Source organism: Rhipicephalus microplus, unplaced genomic scaffold, assembly GCF_043290135.1.
Source record: "Rhipicephalus microplus isolate Deutch F79 unplaced genomic scaffold, USDA_Rmic scaffold_15, whole genome shotgun sequence".
Lineage (NCBI taxonomy): Eukaryota > Metazoa > Arthropoda > Arachnida > Ixodida > Ixodidae > Rhipicephalus > Rhipicephalus microplus.
In genome coordinates, this window is record NW_027464588.1 from 6,157,106 (window position 1) to 6,181,124 (window position 24,019).

Consider the following 24,019-nt stretch of genomic DNA (forward strand, 5'->3'; position numbering starts at 1 on the left):
CAGCTACTTGTACAATGAAGAAGGTCGATACAAAATGGAGGAAGCGAATCAGGAAATTGACTGGTAAATTATTTAAAAAACAGCAGGGGGCCAAACCAAGAAGAATTATCGGTAAAGAAGAAGGTGAAGGAATCTGAGACCGATATGTGGAGAATTGGCATGATTAGGAAGTCCGCACTAGAAATCTATCAAACATTTAAGCAGGAAATGGCCAAGGAAAGGATCTATGATAATACTCGGGGTGGTTATCTACTGAGGCCAGGACGGGAGCATTGCGAACCAAGAAATATCGGGACAAATACGAAGGGGTAGACTTGGTATGCAGTGCGTATGGAGAGGAAGAGGAAAGGGCCGAACACTTGATAATGTTCTGTGAAGGGCTTCATTCTTTAGTTCAGGGTGATGGCGCAGAGTTTTTCAAAGCACTGTTGTTTAGGGACAGGGAGGGCAAGATCAGGGAGGGCAGGACTTTAAGCGGGTAGAAATAACTGGAAGGAGGTTATCCGATTGGTGGGTAAAGTCAAGGCACGAGTGAAAATTAAACACTTCACTGCAAATTACGAATCCTCAACGTCACTATTTAAAGGAAAAAAGATATAGTTTTTCATTCATTAAGTATTACGGCTTGGTGGCGCTTGCCACCGCCCGATCTAAAGGGTACAGCCATATCCATCCATCCATCAATCTATTCATCCATCCATCCATCCATCCATCCATCCATCCATCCATCCATCCATCCATCCATCCATCCATCTATCCATCCATCCATCCGTCCATCAATCCATCCATCCATCCGTCCGTTCATCCATCCGCCCGTCCGTCCGTTCATCCATCCATCCATCCATCCATCCATCTATCGGACGGACGGACATATGGATGTCCGTTCGTCCGTCCGTTTGTCCATCAATCCACCTAAACGTGGTCCATTTCTCGAACAGCATGTGCTCGATACTGTCTTCTAAGCTGTCTGCATGGACGGTTTAAGTGGTTTCTAAGAATTTGAACACAGCCAATATTCTGGATTTTTTGTTTTAGGGCTCCGGTTCTGGATAAGCGCTTGGCCTGGGGTAGACGGATTTATATGTGTGAGTTCAAACGCAGCAGAAATCAAAATTTTTGGTTTCGTTGTTGACACAGCCATTGAAACATATAAAATTTCCTTCCTTTCATGATCAGCTTCTGCCATGCTCAAAAATTATGTACGCTACCTCAGCATTGCAGCTAAGATCTCTGCTTTCCCTTTCGCTCATGTTCGTCCATGTATGCATGTATATTTCTACGACAAATTTTACGAAGAATTGTGTCGTGCCTACGTGTAACGATATTCACAAGGCACAGGTAGCGAGATATGTATACTAAGAACGTAACTGCAAAGGCTGAAATCACCAGCGTCATCTGATAAAGCCACGTTCGTACCACTGAGCTTAAGATACATTTATCGCGTGTTGATTTTTTCGGCGTCGTGTGTAAGCCCAAATTTAACGTGTTTAGGCGTTACAGAACGCACGGCACAGTGCTTGTATCGAATTCAATGTTATTCAAAGCTGGATTGCCCTTAAACTTCGAGGTGCTGCACGCCGAAATAACAGAAACATCTTTTTCAATGTACCCGCAGTTCGTTTGAGGAGCTTGCAAATTTTCTGAAGCGAGGTTCGATTGACGAAAAAAGCTTGCCAGGTCATAAACTTTCAGAAAACCGTGCATGATCATCGACAAAACATGGCTTAAGCACTTTCGGTTGCGGACGGCTCTATTCACAGAACATTTTGAGAATCAGCGCAGCGGTGAGGGGGCTGGTGGTGGCGTTTTTCGAAGTGCCACCTAGGCAGAGCCTGACGTCTATGGCCGCCGTAGAGTGAGCTCAGACCAACCATAGCGGGATCGTAGAGCTCTAGTGTTAGACCATAGAGTTATCTCGGGCTGCCCGAGAAGCTGGCTGATCTTGTATAGAACCACATATCCAGTCTTTTTCATCGACACAGCCACGTCACAATATCTGTTTTGTATAAAGTGGAGCTGAGCTATGTTGTAGTTTAGTGAAATTTTATTTAAACGCAAGGCCAGTTTTTGACTGGTGTGTATTTAGAATAATACAAACAATGAGCAAGTTTATCGAATTAGCAAAATATAAAATACATATGCGACAAATTCATGACCCAGTGGCTTACTCACCGGCATTAGAAAAGTTATCTTTGCCTAAGCAATCAGGTTGACACATTTAACTTCCAACCGAACTAAGATGCGCTATGTATTCAAAGCTGCCGCAGAGAACGCTTATTAACGCTATGTTAGTGTTAAAAAGTGCGTTCCATTTCGAAGCGAGTTAGTTGTACTGAAGCATTCAGGACATTTCGACAATAAGGTGCTATGCGCTTGACGTACAAGAAGACATCAGAAACCCATACAATAATTCTTGCCTTAATAGCACATTCATCTGCCCTAACGATGATCGCCGATCATTTAGATATTGTGCAAATTAGTGATTATTTTCCCAACAGGTGCTGGTAAAGTGATCCATTTTATAAATCACTTTGTGTCAGAAAACGCAATACAATAATGCCAATATCTTATTTCGTTGTCTTGGTGACATTTATTATCGTGTTTTATATCATCGTCAAGAAGAGAATATTTCCGAAAGGCGGGAAAAATTAACTTCAGTATTATAAATATTTTTTTCCGCTGCATACATCTTGAAGCGGTGCCTACTAGCTTTACTTTAACGTTTGAACGCATTGAAAAGCGTTTAGTAAGCACAATGTTTTTTTCTTTGATTTTCTAGCTCAAAAGAATGGTTTTCTACGTGCCATGATGCACTTTCTTTCACTGATTACCGAAATGAAATAAAACCTTGAAAGATTCCGCTTTCTGCATTCGCTCACGGGGATCAATCAAGAGAAAACGTTTTTAGATGCGGAAGCATCTTATACTCGCGCCTTGTAGTGCGCCGTCCGCGCCGTCCGCACCGCTTCTCGAACATTCGACAGCTGACGCGCGCGCATGCGCCGTCGCGCCGTCGCCCACCATCTGTGCCGCGCGCGCTTCTCCTTCGAGAACATTCGACAGCTGACAGCGCATGCAACGTCGCGCCGTCGCCATCTGTGCCGCGCGCGCGCTTCTCCTTCGAGAACATTCGACAGCTGACAGCGCATGCGCCGTTGCGCTGTATATATACTCAAGGTCGGCGCTCGCTCGCTCAGTTGCCGCTCGTCGGTTGGTTTGTACGGCGCGTCGACGTCCAAGGTCGCGGTGAAATGAATTCCAACGAATCCACAAACACAATGATCGACGTCCCTTCCACCAGCGCCGTCCTTTCGCATACGTGTGTACGTGTTCACTCATTTAACACCCCCTCCTACAACCACGTTAACCAATTTAGCCATCGACCCAAGTAAGTCGCAATTTAACACCCCATTTCACAACCACGTTAACCTATTTAGCCATCGACCCAAGTAAGTCGCACTTTAACACCCCGTTAACCAATTATATGCTCCGCATCCTCCTCAGTGTTCCCCCGAGGGAAGCTGCGGGCAATTTTTTTTTCATAATCAAGTCATTATGTTCGCAAAAAAAACGTACAGAAGGTATCCCTACATCTAGGAAAGAGCATTTAAGATCCCAACAGACAAAATGATCTATGCACTCAATCGCCTTCATGTAATACTAAATTCGAGTGATTTCTTTGCGTATGGCAATACGGCAAGCATCCTTGGCTTCTATCTATCTATCTATCTATCTATCTATCTATCTATATATATCTATCTATGTATCTATCTATCTATTTATCTATCTATCTAGCTATCTATCAATCTATCTATCTATCTATCTATATCTATCTATCTATCTATCTAGCTATCCGCCTACATTTGGCTGCGGCGGCGAGCACCCCATTACCTTGGTTTAATCCAAAAGTTGCATGGGGGGTATGAGGGTTTCACAAATAGGACTCGCTGGTCATGAACAATATTAGGTTACTATGCTATCGCGAAGTTGCAAACACTTCTCGCTAGACAATGACACACACCCGTGGGCGTGTACACGCCACAGGTGATTGACACTTCATATCTACCTAGGAGTGGCGAGAACACACATGGGTAGTTTGAACGGGTGAGCTTCAAGGAAAAGCTGACATTGCCTTCGTTGGAGCGGCGAATGTAAAGTAATAATGTCCGGCTCCCAGCAGATGTGAAACACCAGTATTTTGCTTGGCAAAATGTATTCTACTATAGATAGATCACAATCTTCGAGAAGCGTGAATTGGGGATGCAGGGATGACAACCTATATTTCGTACCAATACATATGTACTCCAACGAAACAGCCCTCACATCGCGTTAAGATCAGTTGCAGTTAAACGCAATGCACCAAAGGTGATTGAGAGCTTAAATGAACCAAAATGTGGCGCGAACAGACAATAAGTTTACTTCGAGAGCGCTAAGAAAATTTAGTGCACCTTCACGAAGTGAATGGCAACTCATGGGTGAAGGAATAGGTCCGAAAATTCATGATGTCTATGTGGAAGACACCGACTAGTAAAAAGGACGAACAGATAGATGGACCGATGGACAGGCAGACTTAAGCATGGGTGCACAGACGGTAGGACACTCGAATGAAGAGACCAACAGATGGGCCGACGGACAGATGGATGGACGGACGAAGAGAGCGGGTGGTCATCTGTTGCGCTGTCATGTGCCATATAGATAATTACACGCAAAGCCTGTTGTTTACACCTATGTTCTCGTTTCGTGTGTGGGGGGGGGGGCTGAGGAGCTTCACCGTAGAAGCTGGAACCAGCAGCAAGGTCGGAACATGTGCACAGAGTGATTATCATTGTCTCAGTGGGAATCCAGCCCCACATTCTGCGTTGCGACCAAGTATTCTACAACAAAGCGATGCTACGTCTCGCAACTGGCTTTCATGTAGACCGTATCAGCTTTCCGCTAGTCATAAATTTTGTTCTGGTTCATCTCTTGCCCGTGGCGCATACCCACAGTGGGGGATTGGCGGAGAATTGAGTGTTTTTATAAAATAATATGCAGTTTAAGAATAATCTAGTATATATAATGGAAAGATTTCCGATGACTAAGATAATTGTGGTGCTTAGTCTAGTGCATATAATTATATCAGAAAAAAGATTTCTTTTTAATAAGCGCAATACTCTGATTTTTATACGTTTATAATCTTGTAGACACGTTAGGATAATATTTTAGAATAATTAGTCAACCGACTAGTTTCATCATTATATTCCCGCACAGTCGCGCATACTGCCGCACTGTAGAACTCCAAAATGGAAGCTCCAAAAGAGAAAATGACATGCACAAAAAATGCATACCAATACCACGTAAAATTATTTCTAAACGGGTTTTCTTATTGGGGTTCTGAAAGGGGTTTTCTATTCTGTGCACACATATGTGTGCACAGAATGATTATCATTGTCTCAGTGTGGACCCAGCCCAACATTCTACGTTGCAACCAAGTATTTTACAACAAAGCGATGCTACGTCTCGGAACTGGCTTTCAGGTACCCTGTATCGGCTTTGCGCTTGTCATCATTTTTGTTCTGGTTCACCTCTTGCCGATGGCGCATACCCACGGTGGGGGATTGGCCGAGAATCGAGTGTTTTTTATAAAATATTATACAGTTTAAGAATAATCTAGCATATATAATGGAAAGATTTTCGATGACCTAGAAAATTGTGGCGCTTAGTCTAGTGCGTATAATTATTTAAGCAAAAAAATTTCTCTTGAACGATAGCAATACTCTGATTTTTATACGTTTATAATATTTTAGACACGTTAGAATAATATTTTAGAATAATTAGTCAACTGACTAGTTTCATCATTATATTCCCGGACAGCCGCGCATACTGCCGCATTGTAGAACTCGAAATGGAAGCTCCAATAGAGAAAATGACATGCACAAAAAATTCATACCAATACCACGTAAAAGTATTTCTAAAAGGGGTTTTCCTAGTGTGGTAAACCACCTGCAGGTCAAAAAGAAATGATCTATTGTTTCTAGTTAGCCACAGAACGTGCACATTGACGAAGGTGCCTGAGCGGACTGTGTATGTGGATACTTAGATTTGGTACCCCGCAACATAGCCTTGTTACTTCTTGTTTAGTAGTTTGGCAAAGGGCTCTTCGCAAGGAATGTAATAAATGGCATTATTCAGTAAAGTTTGTCAGTGCTGTATCTCTGAAGACTTCCATGAGTGCACGTCTGCGGAATGGAGCAACTTTAATGTCGATGTTTCAAAACATAACCGAACCTGGTTCACACAAAACAGGAAAGACGTTTGCTACGTAGACAGAGCCTCCCAAGATCTCGTGCCCATGGCAAGAAATGGAGGTGCCAATGACCACTTTTTCATAACAGACATGAACAAGTCCAAGCAACTGAACTATATGTCATACTTCAGTGTACATAGGCCTCTTATTGGCATATTATTGAACGAAGAACGAATAAAGAAACAACTGTACTTCCCCTGATGGTGCTGACATTTCACAGTGATTTGGTCCAAATTAAGGAGGTGTCAACAGCCCACTGGACGTGTATTCATGACCCATTGGCACAGGAACGACGCAGATGCGTGGCAGATGTACGCGCGTTGGTGATGTGTGCGCACGCAACCTTCATCGCGTGCTTAGGAAACACTTCAATCTACCACAGTTCATGGTGGCGGTACATGTCGAGCGTGTATAGCTAACGCTCTTCCGTAAGCATCTTTCTCATAACGCCGGTTTTCTAAGTTAGTGGGATCTGCCAAACTTTCGAATGACGAATGAAGAGCAGGACCCTTGTCCCCCTTGTGCTTTTTGAGTTCTTGCTGTCACAAAACGAGCGCTCCAAAAAGAGCGCGCCACCGAATTCTCGTGACGAAGTGCCGAGAGGTGAACGATAACTAAAAAAGAAAACAAACATCCAAAGACTCCCCGGGCGCGCGTCCTCTCTCCTTCGGAAGCGTAGGTTCGCCGACGAAACCTCCTCGTATCTGCGGCCGAGCAAGCCCTAGAGAGTTCTCGATGGAAAGAGGCGTGGCGATGCAGGGTTGCGTCATCCGTCGCGGACGGCCCTCGTACCGTCTCGCGCTTTCCCCCAGCCTTCGCTGCGCATCGCGCCGACTAAATGATGAGAATTTTCTGGAATGGCGCGCGGAAGGTATTTAACCGAACAGCGGAGATGGGAGATCAGGATAAGAAGGAAGTTAACGCCAGTGTGCGTAGGGTATCCCACCGCGTCTGTCGGTGAAGGTTTTGTCCTTAGTGACAAAACAAGAGAAGAAGAAAGTATGCGTCAAAGTGCGTAGGGTGTTCCGCCTTGTGGGCGAAACCTTTTGTCTTCCGTGGCAAAGGAGGAGAAGAAGAGGATTTCCACCTGAGGGGTGAAGGCCCGAGCTACAGGCAAGAGTGTGTGTCTACCGCTATTGAGCGAAGACGCGTGGCAACAGCTGCGAGTGTGAAGCCGACGTGTTTCCGGCGAAGAAGATTGAAGCTTGGAGAGCGGCCAAGTGAAGACGCGAGGTTTCCTGGAAGAGAAACTTCGGGGGCAGTGGAACGACCACAACGCTGGACTTTGAGTGAGTGATTCTCGGAAAAGTATCACTCAGACTTTTGTCCCAAGAGCTTTGGACTGAATAAGTTTTCTAACTTTTTAGTCTTTAAGTGTCTTGGTTCAATGCATGCGACTGCATTGTAGTGCGTATTGATGTCTGTGTCCGTTGTGTCGAGTGTGGCTGATTGTATTGTGTAGTACGTTGTTTGATTGGCGACATAATATATTCAACTATTGTGGAGCGCGCATTCTTGTGTATTGTTTTTGATCTGCCATTATTGAGAATATATTTTCTTTTGTTTATCAACTCTCGGCTCTGACTTGTTCTTTGGACCACAGCCGGCATCCGCTGGCGCGCCAAAAAGACCACTTCTGAATTGTCCACGCTTTCGTGGTGCTGTTCAGGGGGCCGATACTTCGGCCCTTGGAATTAGCCCGGCGATGGCCTCCCTAATAAACGGGACCTGTGACACTTGATTATGCTTATACCTTGCATTATGCATGAAAAAGAAATGTAAACTAAATGAAGACGACAATTTTTTTAGGGGCGAAGCTCCTTAGGGCGTGGGCTGTGCGTCCCCTGTATGTAGCCACCTCTAGTTTAGTTCTTGCAGTCTTCACTAGATGGCGGTACCGTCCACTGTATGTAGCCACCTCTAGTTTAGTTCTTGCAGTGTTTACTAGATGGCGGTACTGTCTCCTGTATGTAGCCACCTCTCGTTTAGTTCTTGTAGTGTTTACTAGACGGTGGTACTTGTAGCTGACGATGAAAAGATGCAAGATGTTATAAACTAGAAAGCGGTACTTGTAGTTGATGAAAGACGCGAGATCTTATAAAATAGGAATGATGTCACACATGGCGCGTGTCATTGGTTGAAGGCAATCGTTCGATTTAGTGCGGCGACGTACGCTAGGGGGAGCAATGTAATAAAATCGAGTGGGCAAGATGTACAGAGGATTCATGGTTTACCAGGTTTACCTCCGGAGCTTCGCCCACTCATCATCACTCACTTCGTGGATTTGGCGGAATTTTTTTCTTAAAATCTCGACTCACAGCTCTGCTATTGTAGTTTCATATATTTGCTTGATTATATTTTTAAACACTTGGGGTACTCTATCTTTTGAGCCGTTGTACATTACATGGTGGCATACGTGACAGCAACGTTGCAAAACAAAGTTGAGATTACGAGTATGCAACGAAGTCGCTCTGGAAAAGATGTGTGAGTTAACCCATACCGAGTACCGTTTCATGAAAAGTAAACTACATGAAAAAAAACAAGTACAGAGAGACAAAAAAGGACGCCAGGGAAGGATAGGAAGATAAGCACAAGCAGGTAATTCCGGGAGAAAAAAAATTCTTTGCTGATGTGAGGTTCGAACCCGCGCATGCACCATATGTAGGTGAGCATTTCAATATTTGTGTACCCAGGCTTCTTGTTCTTTATTTCCTTGTTTTTAATTGAATATCAGGCACCATGGTAGAGAAGAAGTTATTCTTGTATACGCGGGGAGATCGGGTTACCTCCGCGCACGTTTGCATAGGCGGTGTGCGGCGCGTATACACACGCGCAGTGGCGCTTTGTTGCCTGCGGACTGAGACGACTGTCGGCAAGTAGAGTGTGTGGATCGCAGTTGATTGATAATATCTACGCTCCTCTCTACTGAATCGGTACACGAAGCCAATGCAAGGTTACAATTGCCAGCGAGCAAAGCACATTCTGCCTTTCAAAAGAATGTTTGCACTGGGTGACTCTCGGTGCTGTTTTGCACTGAATCACGCTGTGGCTGTGTTGCTCGTTTGTGATTAGTTTGCGTTCCGCCTGCTACACCCTGCTGTAGTAGGACGGAACTTCTTACGTATCTCTTTCTCATCTGCACACAACGAAAAAGAAAGAAAGGTAGTAGAAAGCACGCATATCTGTGCGATGAGTTCAGTACCATTATTTGCACCTATACGCAAATGATAATTTTTTTCATTTTGTACACCATCATATGTGATACAGTCAATTAGTCTGTCCAGGAAAGATCAGTGGCTGACAGTGTTTTGCTCCCCACTGTTTTTACCACGTATACGCACGCGTTCGTGCACCAATTGATATAAAAACCTGATAAGCATTCAGCAGAAAGCTTTCATCGATGCATAATACCTGCATGATAGTGCTACATCAAAAGTAATCTTAATTTATGGGACAAGTCCTCTTTTTTCTAACAAAAAATCACCACTGCCTTCCGTCAGCCGATGACATTGCCACACCAACACTCAAGACAATGTAAAGAAAGATGAGTTTTTCAGCGAAATTTTGCAATAGTAAATGTAAGTAATGCTGTTTGAATTAAATTTGAATGTTTGGGCTCTTTAAAGCTTTCGTAAGTGTAAGCACACGGTTGCTTATGGTAACTTCGTTTTAAGAACAGTTAAAGTACAGAAGGGTCCCAGTTTTTGTGATTGTAATATTTATGTGTAGGGGCACCATGGACATATAGGTTCAACCAAGGCACCTCGCATATTTGATAAACTACAGTGCTGTAGTGCTGTAGTTGTGCACCTGCAAAGAGCATGCAGAAGTGTAGCCTGGAGCCTCGTTTTTTTAGAAGCAAGTCCCTAAAACACTGCATGCACACGCCATTTATTAGTACAAATGTTTGAGAGGATGTCAGGAGCATTTTGAATTGTGCTTGAAGTGGAAAGTGGCACCTATTCTGAAATAACTTCAGTAAATGGACGGCACGACGACAATCAACAGCACTGTGAAAAGTTGCACTCGCTGATCTAATTACAATGCATTAGCAAGAACCTCGGGTGGTCGAAATTTCCGGAGCCCTCCACTATGGCGTCTCTCATATTTATATGTTGGTTTTGTGACGCTCGTATCCACATATCAATCATCGATCAAGGTAGTAGCAGCCGAGGCAGGATATATTCTTTCGTACGTCCTTTAAGTCATACAATCAAGCAGTTACACTCGCACTAACATGACCGGACAAATCACCCTTTGAAAATGCATAACGTACGCACACATAGAAACACGACATGGCTAGCAGACGACGCACGGGCAATTTAAACTTCTTGTTGTTGTTGTTGTTTTCCTTTGCGCATGACTCGTACTCAATGGAGGATATTGGCCGATTATAAGGTGAATTCGCCCAATACTTTCCGCATTGCTTCATTCCTGGAAACGCTCGTTATTTATTTATGATTTCTAGTGCCAATTGCGAATTTGAAAAATATGTAGTGAGCCCCCTATTTAGCGATAAAATCGTTTAGTCGCAGTTATGTATTCCTGAATGGCGAACAAAACATCCGCGTGGCTGTACCCCATTGTAGAGGCTCCAAAAGAAAAATAAGAGCAGGTTCTGATAATTTCAAGCCGAGTTCTTGAAGAGGTGGTCCTAGTGCACTTTTTTCGAATAAATGAAAATGGTGATAACTGCGCCCTTCAGACAGTTGCCGCCAGGCGGTGACTCCACTCGATCTCACGGTCAATAGTAGAGCACGGCGAACGGGTAGAAAAGAAAAGTGGCAATAGGGATGAGAGGAGAAGGCAAGGACGGGTACAGATGACAAAAAATAGAGAGTTAGAGTGCGAAAACAAGTAGAAGCGCAAATAATTTCAAATAATAAAAAACTATGAAGACAAAGATAGAAGTCGAGAGGCTGGCGGTCAAAAAAAAAGAAAGAAAGGTGATTAAAAGTGAGGAAGAAAGAAAAAACAAATGAAAGAAACAGCTTAAAAGTTAGAAGACGAGTGACGAATGAAAAAAGGAGCAAAATAAATGATTAAAAGGAGAGCCAAAAAAGCGAAAACAGAGAAGGATTGATGAGTGAAAAAAATAGGGAGACAAAGAAAAAAATACAGTGAGAAAGGTTTTTTTGCAGTTTATTCTCTCGAGTAATTTTTCAGATTGTTTTTAATTTTATTTCGGTATCCTGCCAGCCGGTTCTTGGCCTATTCCCATTTGTCGGTGAGCTCCATCTATCTCACATCAACATCAGCATCATCAAACCACACATGCACACAAACACACAAAAGAGAGACAAAGAAAAGAGAGAAAGCAAAATCACATTTCGTAGAGTAATGCCAGTATAGTTTGCCGTGTGGCGCACTAAAGCTATCACCTTCATGAATCCACACCTCGTCTCTCGATCGTCTAGTTCAACTTAATCTTGTCCGAACGGAACGTTTCCTCCGACTTGTACACAGGGGGATGAAATAACAACGGTGGGGAAATTGTGTGGTGTTAAACTGAATAAACAGACATATTGAATTTACTGCTCCAATCTACGACCAGTTCACCACCTCTTCTGTTAACCAGTGTTGCGCCACTCTCTAAGATGAGCAATTTTTTTTCGGCAGAAGAAGAGCACGTGCCGTGATGGATGCACTAAAACGTGAAGAAGAAATCACGATAAAGACACGTGTTACACGAGGAAGCAGACGCAGAAGAAGAAGACTGCGTCCGTGCCAGCACCTGTGTTCCATTCCCGCATCGTCACAAGGAGCGTTCTAGTCCAAAAGAGGCTGAGCAATTGCTTTAAAAAGGTGAATATCTTTTGCCTTACTGACACTCAAGTCCTGGGCATTAGGGGCAACACAATGGTCCTTTTTTGCCGGAACAGAGACACCGTATTATCCTCCCAGCAAGTCTCTCGAAGCAGTCACTTTTTATGCTATGTTAATACCATAAGGCAGTCTAAAGGGGCGAGGAAATATGAACTGTAACGTTTACAATTTCAGAAGTAATGAAATCTCACTCGAAATCTCATTTAACTTTGATCCCCTTTATGAACCATGCTACAGGACAGCACTTCCCGGTCATTATTTTGAAACGCACGACTACGCTGGCACATGCTGTACACTCCGCTTTGCAGTGGGACTATGGAAAAGTAAACTCAGCCGAGTAAACCCAACCGAGGTAACGGTCAGGCTTTGCGTGCTTACGTTGTCCGCTTTCACGATTCAAAATTGGGTACAAATGGTAATAAGCTAACACATTTGAACTCTTCCCAGAAAATGCACTGTTCGCCGCAACTGCAAATGCCGTTATCGAAATCTTACTCTACCCAGCAAATTCGCGTGGCTTTAGATACGGTGCTGGTAGTAATCTTTCACAATATATTCACGTGGCATTTGGGTACCACTACCGCAAAACACAAGTTCCCGCTTGCTCATAACTAGCTTAGGAAAAGTAAGCGCGCACCTGCGATGTTCAGCGGACAAAGGATGGTCTTGTTGAGTCCTACAATTTTGTTGTTCACTTGTGCTACGGGACGTAACGCTTCTACATTACGTAAATGAAACCTTCTGCATCCCTCTCCGTCGTAATTCTACAATTGTGAATCGGACTTTATTATGGCGCTCCATCGCATGCACCCTTCTTCTAGTTGAAATGTCGTTAAACATAGCACGTACTCTTCTTCTAGTTGAAATGTCGTTAAACATTACGTTAAGAGGTTTTACTTCTGGAAAAGCCCTACCAAAATGCCAGAGGGCAGCACAGCAAACGAATAAGGTGGATTGTGTGACTGATATTCGGCAATAATAACTGGCAGATATGGCCTTGCATGTAAATTATAATTTATTGATTCCCAAGAAGTGTGTGTGTGTGTGTCATATGTATATGTATATGTTAAACGTGTGTGTGTTTTAGTGTGTGCGCATGTGTGGGTATGTGTGGCCCTGGGTACGCGCGTGCGTGCGTGAGGGTAGAAGAAAACGAATGTCGCTCGTGAACTTTCTGTCCAACCTCCTTTCAATGATTTAGAATGTGGCACTTACGATTGTACTAATGTTTGAGTTAGAGTCCTTTGCTATAAAACTGCACTCTCCATAAATTAACACGCTTATGCCAGTAAGTCTTTATTTGATCAAACTTGCCAAGATCACGAGAAGTAGGTAAAAGGGGGGTAAGCTAACCTTGAGCAATTACGCTCAATTTATTGTATTTCCTTTGTACCAACGACATAAAAATACTGTTCACCATTACATTGGCAAATCACGTAGGCGAAAGAGCAAATTTTTATCTCAATGAAGCGGAATAAGGCAGCATCAATGTTATCGCTCGTTCCTTGAGAGAGATTTTTATATCTTCATCTCTTCCCATATAGACGGCGTTTGAGGATCACAATGCTCACTCGTGAAAAGAATCTACATCACAAACATCGCTTTTTCCAATACTTACACCCTACAAAATATTTCGCTATCGAAGAACCACGCTCTGTTATTGCGGACGCAGTTTCTGACCGCCGGGAATCGTGTACGAGTGAACGCATCCTACGCTATAGCTTCATGAATTACCACGACTGTGTGCTTTCGAAAGTGTGCGTCTTAAAGTACTGCATGTAGTTACACATTTAGTATAACAATCCAGTCTCAACTGCGGGGAGCAGATGATGACCTCTTATTTGACAGCGCTCATAGGAGAGGAAAATGTCGTGGCACTTTTTGATAACATAAGCAGGAAAACAGCATGAACTGAAAGAAAATGTCAGGCCACTCCATCAAGGAAGAACACAAAATCAAGCATGTGCACTGAAACTTTTCACATGGTGTTACCACGACAGATCAACGAAAAGCGAATTTCTATAGCCTTTCCCTTTCTATTCATGTTGTTTTTGAGCTCATACATAATAATGTTTTTAGCAAGCCACCTATCCCACCACCATATTGCACCTTGAGGCCTCCTTGTTTCTATCACACGGTTGAAAACACATACATTGCCTGAGACGCTCACTACAGCTTACATTGACATTTGAGCGAGAGTTCACTAAACTGGTGGCGGTACGTCGGCGTTTAGGCTTGACAGCGATTGACCATCCTATAACTGAAAGGAAATGCAGCGTGAGCAACGCCAACTAAAAATAAGACACGAGATGGCAAACCAGATGGCATAGTAAGCGCTGGTATGTCATCTCGTGTGTTACTTTGCGCCTACATTTCAAATCGTTTCTGATGTACAACCGCAAGACCCAATGGACTTTTTTCGTAATTCGCAAGGGCGCTTCCTCTGAACTGCTTAATTTTTTAAGAGTGGCGCCTGTCGTGCTTCATGCGGAGACGTGGTCCTAGGTCCTAGTCATGGGCATGCGTAGTGCTCGTAGTCAGGGAGGCGGAGGTCCATTGCTGCGCTTACCACCCTCTCTATTAGGTAAATATTGGGGGCCAATTTTACGATCTCCCTCTTGTGTGGCTAGCAGGGTGCCCCGCTTCCGAGTCAATGTAAGGAGCAGATCTTGCGCCCCTTCTTAGGTGACTAGGGGGTGCCGCCGTCCCTTCTGCCCCCTTCGAGCGCACGCCTGAGTCCTAGTTGAACGTGCTCGGTCTTGTATATTATGAGTGCTTAATTTTGAGAGGTGAGGCAACATTTTTCTCAATCTTGTGTACGCGAGACCCGCTCAAACAAGCTATTCGGACAGAATGACAAGCCACCAATATTCGCTCCAGCCACATAGCAAGAAAGCAAACTTTACAATTTTGAAAAGGGTCTATTTTAGGCACAGTTCGGAATGTCTTAATATCTTTAGCACATCGCCTACACGTTCCTACGCGCAAGCAACTAAACCAAGTCTTACGCTGTTTAAAACCCAGTCCAATGATGTCTCCACAAAGCGGCAGATTGCGTAAAATGAAGGCAGCAGATTAGAGTTTTTGCAACGCTTACGCACTGTAGCTTCGATGCGGCCATCCACCATGGTATCCTCGGAGGAAGGCCGTCAGGACCCTCGCAACGACGACGTAAGCTTGTCGTTTCCTGTTCGTGAGACTGGCCAGGCGTCGTTCATGCTTTCACCAACGCCGGATCCTTGTCCGTCCGAGGTGGGTGCACCCCTCTCGATTGACGCCTGCGTTGGCACTGCCCTTATCGGCCATGCAAGTGTGCCACACACGGCTATTGGGAGCGCCACTCCTGGTGAACGAACGATAAACGCTCAGCTGATCTCGACGGCGCTTCAAGTGTTCGTGCCCTTTATCCTGGCTGGCTTCGGCTCTACCTTGGCTGGCATCCTGCTCGACGTGGTCAAGGTAAAAATGGCTGGAGTGTAACAGCGAGCTTCTGAGTCACTCAAAATAACAGCTCCATAAACAATTTTGATAAACGTTGTGAAATATAAAATGCATTGTTGTAACAACGGAGACACTCACAAATGAAGAAAGAAAAAAAAACAGACAGAAACAAGAAGGCGCTATCTCTCAATTGTGAATATTTTGTGAGGCAGCAATCGGAGCCGCTCCATGAAAAAAAAGGAAGAAAACGAGAGTACAAATAAAAGTAGAATATGTGAGAAAACATAGCTGATCTCTCTGTCTGGGAATCAGTATATCAGGAAAGAGAAACGTGTCATAACAGAAGGAGTTTACAGTTTATTCTGTTTTGTTCGTGCACAAAGGAGAACGAATATATGCTACAGAAACAAACTATACTGTCACGCAAAGAACGGCAAGCAGTTCGAAACTTGCAGCGGGCAGCTCAAGGAGAAAGCACGCACCAAAGTAGCATACACAGGACGCGCGCAGAGTAACAACTGTCGCGGATCGAATTCTTACTTATTCGTGTGTGAGCAGCTTTGGATAAACAGAAATCGAGTAGCTAGCGAAGCAACCCTCGTGCTCTCCTTAACTACTGTAACTTAAAAGCAATCTTGCCGTGGAAGAGGTACATAGCGCCTTAATCGCGAGATTAGCGGGCGTGCATGAACGACCACGTTTTGTGAAGACGCGCGCGCATCTTCAGACACAGGACGACGACCTTTACCGCGTGCCCAATGCACGTCTTGCGGGCCATTTTGTTACAGATGTGAACGCACTGAACGCCATAAAGTGTATATGAAAAGCTGGACAACGTACACTCCATGGCCTAGTGGTTTTGTGCCGCCCGCTGTGCATTGGGAGGCTGTATGTTCAAAACCCGGAGAGAAGTTTGCCATCGGTTAGGATATATTTTGCGCGATATCAGTGACGGGAATAGGTCAGCGGAGTTGTGGTGCACCTCGGCAATAACACATTTGTGGTAAAACCGATAAATCTAGAGATCCTATCGTGGGCGTAAGTAGGGCTGCCCAGTTAATGTGAGAGAGAATTTTAATCGCACTCACCCCCCCTCCCTCTCCGTTGGCGAAATCCAAACGACAACGTGCTTTACAATTGGTTAAGAAATAGGAAATTATGCGGAGACTTCCTTCACCCAAGGGCTAGCCTGAGTTGAAGACGGGAAGTAGAAAGTTCCTGAAATGCAACGTCAGGTGTCTTCAGCTGCTAATAGTTTAAAATATCTGTGTGTTCATAATTGAACAAACGTATCAGGCAAACTCTACAAACACCATTTTAAGTGATTAATAGAATGCCGCGTCCCTGTGTCTCTTCTGTACACACTCCAATGATGCTATATATGCAACTATTGACTTGAGGCACTACATCATTTTTAGATTGATTCACAAATTTGTTGCAGTTTCATCATAACATTCGAGCACTACTCAACTTTCAGATGGCTGGCGGTTAAACCCAATAAGTTGCTTATATATCACACATTGCCAGTGCCATAGCATTTTCCACAGAAGAAACTTGCTAAAAAATAAGGCTTTGATACACGCTTGACGTGCCTTCACTGCAGGATTAGCTCAATGGAGCGTACCAAAACTTTATTCTATAAAAAAGAGAGCAACCCACATTTACGACACTAGACACTTCATTGAGGTAATGTGCATGCACTGGTCGTGTGCGTGTCACTTTTAACAATGTCTTCAAGTATTTCGGCAAAACAAAAGTAACGTGTAAGATATTTCCCATCACAGTCCTAATCACATACCCTGAATTGAATATTCGCGTATTCTCAAGCTTCGAAACCTTCAAACTGATAAATTGTTCCCCATCGCGCTCTTTAAAACTGCACTGCACGACCTGCGGTAATACTGCGGAATATAAACTGTTGTATTGCGTAGTTTCAGTATCCTTCATTCGCAGTAATTGTATTACCTCGTATTTCAAAGTGAATGGTTCTAGTTGCAACTTATGAATTTAGTAAGGAAATCGCAGCGAACTTTTTGCCTCCTTAAGCACGACCAAACAGATTGGGGTTATTGTTTTTGACGGCCACGTATTTAATATATACAAAGTGGCTGACCAAAAGAAACCACCTTCTAAAAATAGTCGGACTTGTTGGGTTGAGTAACTATCCAATTTAAACCATCATTAGGTCTTTGTAAATAGAGTTCCGTCAAATTGAACGTATAAAAACTATTCGCATTGTTTCAAAAGTTCTAATTAAAGCTCTGTTTTAATGTATGATACAACTGAAATCTATTTTTTTCAATGTTAAAAGTGGCCACATATGCTATGCTTACGTGTTCTGGTCGAATGGTTAGTAAAACAGGTTTTACCCTTACTGAAATTAAAAATATATAGCTTTTGTTTATACAAGCATTGCAACATGAGGTGGTCGCTCAAGTTCTAGTACGACACGTGGATATGGGTCTTACTGATCACAACCAAAAATTTCTAGAAATTTTCAAGCTGGACTAAATCATAGCAATATCGTTTGATTGCTCGCAGGAAAGCTTAAGCGACACTTGTTGAGTTTAGCTCCTCTGTAATAAGATGCAAACAATTGAGAGAAAAAATGTTCGGACTTTTATTGGTGTTGGGGGACACCGCATTCTGTTTTGCGACTACACCATGTTTGAGCCTGCTCTATATGTTCTCATTTCAACAATGCAGGAGTGGCCGGTGTATGTGATAGTGCACCACATATTCGTGGTCATTCCACCCTTGCTGGGACTCAGTGGCAACCTGGAGCAGACCCTGGTTGCGAGGCTTAGCACCCAGGTGCGTATTGAGTGTGCCACTCCTCGGCCCACATAATACAGAACTAATCCACGTCCTCGTTTGTCTATTCCACTTGCACTATTCGAATGTACGTTTTCATGCGTGCCTGTAAGACTGTAGCTTTCAGTTGCTCTGTAGAGTATCATGCTTAAATTTTAATCACACCCTCACTTAAATTACAAAACTTATTGATTTTCGATGGCGTCTTCCATAGCGTAAGCTCCTTTTGATGTTTGCATGTCATAAAACAACGAACCCATTGTTCCTTGTTTAGGCACACTTTTAAGACGCCTAACTGAAGTATCTGACTCACCCTAATACTCGCAGTTTTGTTAATAAGCGTGTTCCCCGCTTCACTACTGGTATTTCGCAATATTTTCAGAAGATTTGAAGAGGAATCGTCTATAAGATGGTATCCTGAAGCTAGCTAAGTACAGCTGCTAGACAAATTGTAGCCAATATTTGAACCAGTGTGGCCTAAAATAGTGTCACGGGGTCGTGACGTGGCCGAAGACAGGAGACTTCGTGTTGGGATTTAACTGTTCATTTGGGTGAACCTGTGCCCGGTAAACGGAAAGTCCAATTACAGCAGCAGTCTCGCACAGATAGTAGTCTCGGACTGATAGCGGCGAACGGAGCGTCGGCCTTCGATCAACAACTGACAAGCGGCGAAGCGCGTCGGCATTTATACTCTTACCGTCGAATATTCTAGCGTTATCGCTGGCGGTGGCCTAGGTTCCAGAACAATCTGTACCGTTCGCACAGTGGGCGTGATCTTATCGAAATGATCTACTACAGTCCGGAACCTTCTAGAAAATTGCAGGCGCGGTTTGCGCTGAGAATCGTGTGGTGTTTTGGGACGATAACAAAAACTTGGGAAATGGAACGTGGCATTGCCCCCCTCTGAAGAAAAGGCATCGTCCCGATGCTTTAACTAAAGATGAAAGTACAATAATAACGCAAGAAAGTACAATGAATTCAGCAATGAAGTTCAGCTTGTTAACGCGCATGAAACGGCTTGAGGCGCGCGACATGGACGACTTCAGGTCGCGATCGGCGTCGTTGAGAGTTCGTGATGCCGTCGAGGACAACCTCGTAATCAAGTGGGCCGAGCCGTCGAACCACCCTGTACGGTCCGAAGTACCGTCGCAGAAGCTTTTCACTTAGTCCACGTCGGCGTATCGGCGTCCACACCCAAACACGTTCACCGGGCTGATATTCCACGAAGCGTCGTCGAAGGTTGTAACGGTGGCTGTCGGTTGTCTGTTGATTCTTGATACGGAGACGCGCAAGTTGTCGGGCTTCTTCGGCGCGTTGAAGGTACTCGCTCACATCGAGGTTTTCTTCGTCGGTGACGTTGGGTAACATGGCATCGAGCTTCGTTGCCGGGCTCCTTCCGTAGACCAATTTGTATGGAGATATCTGCGTCGTCTCCTGCACCGCCGTGTTGTATGCGAAGGTCACATACGGCAGAATGGCGTCCCACGTCTTGTGTTCGACATCGACGTACATTGACAGCATGTCGGCGATCGTCTTGTTAGGCCGCTCGGTGAGGCCGTTGGTCTGTGGGTGGTACGCTGTCGTCCGGCGGTGGTTTCTTTGGCTGTATGCCAAGATCGCTTGAGTTAAGTCGGCAGTGAATGCCGTTCCTCTGTCGGTGATAAGGACTCCGGGGCGCCATGACGTAGGACGATATTTTCGACGAAGAATTTAGCTACCTCAGATGCACTGCCTTTTGGCAGGGCTTTTGTCTCGGCGTAGCGGGTGAGGTAGTCGGTAGCTACCACGATCCACTTGTTTCCGAAGCCGACGTCGGGAACGGCCCCAGTAGGTCCATACCAATCTGCTGAAAAGGTCGGCAAGGTGGATCAATTGGCTGCAGAAGTCCCGCTGGCCTTGTCGGCGGTGTCTTGCGTCGCTGACAGTCCCGGCATGTTCTCACATAACGAGTGACGTCGGTGGTAAGACGTGGCCAGTAGTACCTTTCTTGTATCCTCGCGAGCGTGCGAGAAACACCGAGGTGCCCTGCCGTCGGATTGTCGTGAAGGGCCTGCAGGAGTTCTGGTCGCAGAGCTGAAGGCACCACAAGGAGGTACTTAGCTCAAAGCGGTGAAAAGTTTTTCTTTTGTAGAAGACCGTTTCGTAGAAAGAACGACGCAAGTGCGCGCTTGAATACCTTCGGGACTTCGGCGGTCCTGCCTTCGAGGTATTCTATTAGGGCCTTAAGTTCCGGGTCCGCCCTCTGTCGTTCAGCGAAGTCGTTGGTAGTTATCGTTCCTAAGAAGTAGTCGTCATCCGGGTCGTCGGGTAGCGGTTGGTCGACAGGCGCACGAGAGAGACAGTCGGCGTCGGAGTGTTTTTTGCCGGACTTGTAAATGACAGTAATGTCATATTCTTGAAGTCTCAGGCTCCATCGTGCGAGGCGACCTGAGGGGTCCTTCAAGGTGGCTAGCCAACACAATGCGTGATGGTCGCTCACAACTTTGAAGGGCCTGCCGCAGAGGTAGGGGCGAAATTTCGACGTAGCCCAGATAATGGCGAGGCACTCCTTTTCTGTTGTGGAATAATTTGCTTCTGCTTTGGATAGCGATCGGCTGGCGTAACTAATAACCCTTTCAAGTTCGTCAGCCCTCTGCACAAGAACGGCGCCAAGACCTACGCTGCTTGCATCAGTATGTATTTCTGTCTCGGCGAATTCGTCGAAATGGGCAAGTAACAGAGGCGTCTGGAGGCGATGTTTAAGCTCCTGGAAAGCGTGTTCCTGCGGCGTTTCCCACTTAAACTCCACGTCGGCCTTGGTAAGGTTAGTGAGAGGATCGGCGATGCGGGCGAAGTTTTTCACGAACCGCCTATAATAGGCACACAGGCCCAGAAATCGGCACCGGCTTTCTTGTCAGTGGGCGGGGGGAAGTCGGCGATGGCGGCTGTTTTTCGTGGATTGGGACGAACTCCAGACTTGCTGATAACGTGCCCCGGAAACAAGAGCTCCTCATACGCAAATCTGCACTTTTCTGGCTTCAGTGTGAGTCCGGAAGTCTTGATGGCTTGAAGTACAGCTTCAAGGCGCCGAAGATGCTCGTCGAAACTCGAGGAAAACACGACGACGTCGTCCAAGTACACAAGGCAAGTCTGCCACTTCAATCCTGCAAGTACTGCATCCATAACGCGTTTAAACGTTGCAGGCGCTGAGCAAAGGCCGAAGGGCATCACCTTAAACTCGAAGAGGCCGTCCGGTGTTATAAACGCCGTCTTCTCTCGGTCTCTTTTGTCGACTTCGATTTGCCAATAGCCAGTCTTGAGGTCCATTGACGAAAAGTACTTGGCGTTAAGGAGCCGATCAAGTGCGTCGTCTATTCTTGGGAGGGGATACACGTCCTTTCTTGTGATTTTGTTCAGGCGGCGATAATCGACGCAGAAACGTAGGGTCCCATCCTTTTTCTTCACTAACACCACGGGGGATGCCCATGGACTTTTGGACGGCTGGATAATGTCATCCCGCAGCATTTCATCAACTTGTCTCTTCATGGCCTCACGTTCTCGCGTCGAAACCCTGTACGGACTGTGACGGAGTGGTCTGGCATTTTCTTCGGTTATGATGCGATGTTTCGTGATTGGGGTCAGCCGAATTTTCAATGACGACGAAAATCAATCTTCGTATTGCAGGAGCAGGGCCTTGAGCTGTTCTTGCTTATCGTTCGGAAGTCTGGGATTGACGTCGAAAGCTATGGGAGGGGCTTGGTTCCTCTGAGCAGGTTCCGCAGAATCGGCGAGGGCGAAAGCACTGGTGGCTTCGACAATTTCTTCGATGTATGCGACTGTTGTTCCTTTGTTCACATGTTTGTACTCATTGCTGAAATTCGTGAGCATAATCGTTGCTTTGCCTCCCCGCAGCTCTGCAATTCCTCTTGCGACGCAAATATTTCGGGTCACCAACAGATGCTGACTGCCTTCAACGACACCTTCCAAGTCAGGTGATTTAGGAGCGCCGACTGAAATAATGGCGCTTGAGCGAGGCGGAATGGTGACTTGTTCTTCCAGCACAATCAAGGCATGGTGTCCTGACGGCGTGCGCGGCGGTAGTGCTTCTTCTGTGGATAACGTTATCGACTTTGTTCTTAGGTTGATGACAGCACCATGGAGGCAAAAGAAGTCCATGCCAAGGATGACATCTCTCGAGCAACGCTGTAAGACTACGAAGTCTGTAGGATAAATACGGCCGTTAATGGTGACTCTCGCTGTGCAGATTCCTGCAGGCGTTACAAGATGACCTCCGGCTGTGCTGATACAGAAGCACTGAAGAAAGTAGTGCAGAATTGAAGACAAGATGTCGAAATGACGGCTCTAGCGCATACTGAATGCAGGAATTTTCCTTAACCATGCATATTATTACATAGCATAGCAAGAAGGTGGGAAGGGAAGTTAGGGCAAGGAGGAGTCTTGTGACGATGACAGAGGAAATGAGGAGGCGACAGGGTGAAACATGACGTAGTCTTATAAGGTTCACTTTAACAAAAAGCTAGAGCTTGCGGCCACGCATATGAGGAATAAATGTGTAGCTTTGCTGCAGAAAGAGTCATCCAGACACAAAAGTAAGTCGTCCTGGCAGCGCGGTCTTGCAACACGTCAGCGAATTTTAGTTCGAGCTCATCTTGATAACGCTGCCCCAACATCCTTACAATGTTCCCGTGGATGAGCCACACTTTTTCATGTGATAACGTTAGAAAGCTAGTTTCGCAGATATTCTGGCGTCTGCATCGGAGCCGGCATCGTTCGTCGGCAGCAAAAAATTATTATCTTGTCCATAATTGACACACGATTCAAATGAAATGAATTAACAATAAACACGTCCGGGACCGAGTGAGGATCGAATAAGAGAAATTTCCTTTTGAAGCAAGCATTCAGCCATACAGCCATCGCGATGCTTGGAAATGCAGCTAAAGTTACTTCCTCTACTTGAAAATGTAGTTAAAACAACTTTCATGCTTTACAAACACAAGAGCGTTGTATACAGGCTTCATAATACAACGTGGCATAGCGCTATAAAAATCGCGCGGTACAGGAGTACATTGCCACTTGGAGTAATAACACCCGATAATCATAATGACGTCGTGGTTTGAAGCCGGCCACAGATGACAAAAGTCACGGATGTTAAGGCGTGTATTCCCTTGCAGCCATGTTGTGCGTGCATAGAAATCTAAAAACAGATACTTAGTTCGCATAAATGTTTCTGGTTGAAAGTGTGCTACCCTCTACAGAGAGTAAAGTTATATGCAAAAACTTCATAGACACAAGCTACTTTTAGCTTTATCGCTTACTTTGAAGTAATCCACGATTTGAACTTTTCGGGTAACATGACACATAAAACATTTTCAGCGAGGTTTTTGAAATACGCACTATAAGGACAGGACATTGATCTCGCTCGCGTTACACTTTGAACCCATCATAACCGAACGTAATTTTGAAAGTACACTTCAATTTTCGGGAATAGAAAATACTGAATATATTATTCTGAATTTGTTCACTAAAATTTAGAATACCGAACGTCCCAGCAAGCTAATTATTAATGGTATATTCACTCGGTTCTGCTCTTTCTTGTTTTATAAGTCGTTACATTTGATAAAAGTATAACGAATCTTAGAACTAATAAAATTT

The 24,019-nt window shown here is 44.9% G+C and overlaps 1 protein-coding gene across 1 annotated transcript in view; it reads left to right on the forward strand.

Annotated features, from left to right (window-relative positions):
* Positions 1–15,238: 15,238 nt before the first annotated feature.
* The window catches only part of LOC142784740 (solute carrier family 41 member 1-like), a 35,156-nt gene continuing 26,375 nt past the window's right edge, over positions 15,239–24,019 (forward strand). Inside the window, exons 1-2 of the mRNA XM_075883239.1 lie at positions 15,239–15,571; positions 18,260–18,367. Coding sequence (XP_075739354.1) covers positions 15,239–15,571; positions 18,260–18,367 — 441 coding nt within the window. The remainder of the gene's footprint in view (positions 15,572–18,259; positions 18,368–24,019) is intronic.